Source organism: Scylla paramamosain, chromosome 41 (genome assembly GCF_035594125.1).
Source record: "Scylla paramamosain isolate STU-SP2022 chromosome 41, ASM3559412v1, whole genome shotgun sequence".
Classification (NCBI taxonomy): domain Eukaryota; kingdom Metazoa; phylum Arthropoda; class Malacostraca; order Decapoda; family Portunidae; genus Scylla; species Scylla paramamosain.
In genome coordinates, this window is record NC_087191.1 from 530001 (window position 1) to 532500 (window position 2500).

Sequence of the window (2500 nt, forward strand, 5' to 3'; positions counted from 1 at the left end):
CAGCTCACCCACCCTGGGAAAGAGGCGATCCATCACCTCCCTACCCAGCTCCCCCCCAGCCCAGGTGTGCTCCAGATCACCCCTCCCAACCTCCTCTGATGGGGTGACAACATAAGGCGGGTTGAAGATGAGCACATCTATTTGCGCCCTAATCCCACTCGCCAAGTCTGTGTTGATTGCGTTTACCGACACACCATTCACCTGGCCAGTCTCCTGAGTGATGCGACATGCCCTTGGGTTAATATCTGTGGCCAGATAGCAGCAGTAAGGCCCCAGTGCTGTGGCAAGTGCTGTGATCACTACACCAGACCCAGACCCGACCTCAAGGCAGACCGCTGGATGTCTTGCTCTGATAAGCTCAAGGTCTTTCTCCAAGGTATCAATGAGAAGAAACGAGTCCTCTGAGGGTTCATAGATGTGGTCCAGGTCTTCAGGGGTGATGTGAGAAAACTGTGGTGTCTTTATAGAGGTGTTCTGGTGTTCCATTGTCACTGCTTCTTGGTGTATGTTCTTTCACCTTCTCAATTCTGTTCTCTTTTGGGAAGGTTATGTTGCCTAGGTCAGGTGATAGTCTTTCCTTGCAACCTCCTCCTTAGTATATCTTAGTGCATTTCATTTCCTCTCGCTATTCTCAATTCTGTTCCTTTTTGGGGATTGCTATGATGTTTCCCAGCTTAGGTGATAATCTTTTCTTGTAATGTCTTCCTTATCATTGTACAGTATATCTCAACCCTGTTTTTTCATATCTTTGTAACTGTTTCATTCTCACAAGTTCACAGGTTTACTCTGGGCATAAATTATTATTCAGAGCTAAGAGAGCAGATGATGTGTGTACAAGTGTGCGGTGCCTTGTCTGTGCCACCCTGTGTGGGGATTGCTGGTCTGGTAAAGAGATAGATTGTCTGGGGTGAAAAAAAAGTAAAGGGAAATAGTTAGAGGCCAAGTCTTCCTTCCACCTCCAACTCTCAATGGTTTACAAGAGCTCCTCTACATGAAGTTCTTCCAGTATATTATAAGCTGACTGTGGCAATAAGAGGTAATCCTTTCCCTACAATATGCAACAAACCACAGCACCACAAGTAATGTATAGAATCTTTATATAAATATAGATTTTGCAATATCTAGCCACTATAGTCTCTGGCACTGGGTGCAGGACAAGAAAATTAATGATGTCTTAGTGGTTAGTGCTTAAGGAGAGATCTACCAAATACCAGTGTAAGGGTTAAAACACACCAATGCTACCTGCAATTACTACACACTAATGGAATCAGACAGTCTTGAAATGAGAAGGTTCTGGCAGCACTGCTAACCACTACACACTGTCACAGGGGCATCCAAGTCCAAGTCCAAGTTGTTTCAAAATGCATGATTCATCACTGTCCTAACTTGACTGCCTCACTCCTACTCCTCAAACTCAACATTCTCTCCACTACTTAGATGCTGTGTGTGTGTGTGTGTGTGTGTGTGTGTGTGTGTGTGTGTGTGTGTGTGTGTGTGTGTGTGTGTGTGTGTGTGTGTGTGTGTGTGTGTGTGTGTGTGTGTGTGTGTTTGAGTGTGTGTGTGTGTGTGTGTGTTTAAAAGATCTCACAAATTTTCAGATGATCACAGTGAAGATATCTCATAAATACACTTTTTCTTTTCACTGCAAGACAACACAAAGAAATCCCAACACATAATGCAAAAGTGAACTAATTTTCATCATTTTCTGGCATCAAACAGGCCAACAGAATTACAAAAACGATAAATAACAAAGCCACATCAATACACAAAGTTCAATAGATGTAGCACACAAAACTGAACTGTAACTAATCTCACCAAGACAAGACTGCCTAACCAACTATCATTAATGACTAGAGAATGTGTCTGTGTCAAAATATCCACCATATCAAAGAAAGAAAGGCTCCACAGATGTACAAACTAAAGGTTACTGAGTGGAATGTGAGGAGTTTGTCATGCAAAATTCTTACACTCTTCCAGTCAGTGTTTCCAATCAATAAGTGAACAATATAAGGAAAATTCTCTGCTTCAATTCACTTGGCAGTCTTTTTCTTCATGCTCCAATAAAAGCAGGGCACTAAACACGACTACACGAGATAAATGTTACAATTTTTTTTTTTTTTTTTTTTTTTCACTCTTTCAGTCACCACTCCCCATCAACAATGCCAATTTCTCAGCTTGAATATGCTCAGCAGCCTTCCTCCCTCTACATTCAGATAAAACTGAGCACTAAGCCGGAAATCATAAACGGAAGACGACAGAAATACTGACATGAGAGAGACAACCACTCAACTCCACACCACTGCACCTCTCCATCCACCACACCAGCGCCACACACAGCCAGCACACCACAGGAATCCGCCACTCAAGGGAGACACAAGCGCAGGGATTCCTCACACCATGGTGGGCTCGAGTCTTGGTAACTTATGTCCTCAGGTTTGTGAGTTAGGGGGCAGCATGAAGAGAGGTGGAGGGAGTGGTTGCAGGGGAGGGAGTCTCTAGG

General features: G+C 43.6%; 2 protein-coding genes across 2 annotated transcripts in view; both read right to left on the reverse strand.

Annotated features, from left to right (window-relative positions):
- Positions 1 to 2107, reverse strand: part of LOC135092935 (methyltransferase N6AMT1-like) — a 3658-nt gene extending 1551 nt beyond the window's left edge. Inside the window, exon 1 of the mRNA XM_063991738.1 lies at positions 1 to 2107. This exon is cut by the window's left edge and continues 1551 nt beyond it. Within this exon, the coding sequence (XP_063847808.1) occupies positions 1 to 486 (486 nt within the window). The 5' untranslated portion in view covers positions 487 to 2107.
- Positions 2108 to 2303: 196 nt separating this feature from the next.
- LOC135092936 (SNARE-associated protein Snapin-like) overlaps positions 2304 to 2500 on the reverse strand; it is a 9770-nt gene continuing 9573 nt past the window's right edge. Inside the window, exon 3 of the mRNA XM_063991739.1 lies at positions 2304 to 2500. This exon is cut by the window's right edge and continues 59 nt beyond it. Within this exon, the coding sequence (XP_063847809.1) occupies positions 2443 to 2500 (58 nt within the window). The 3' untranslated portion in view covers positions 2304 to 2442.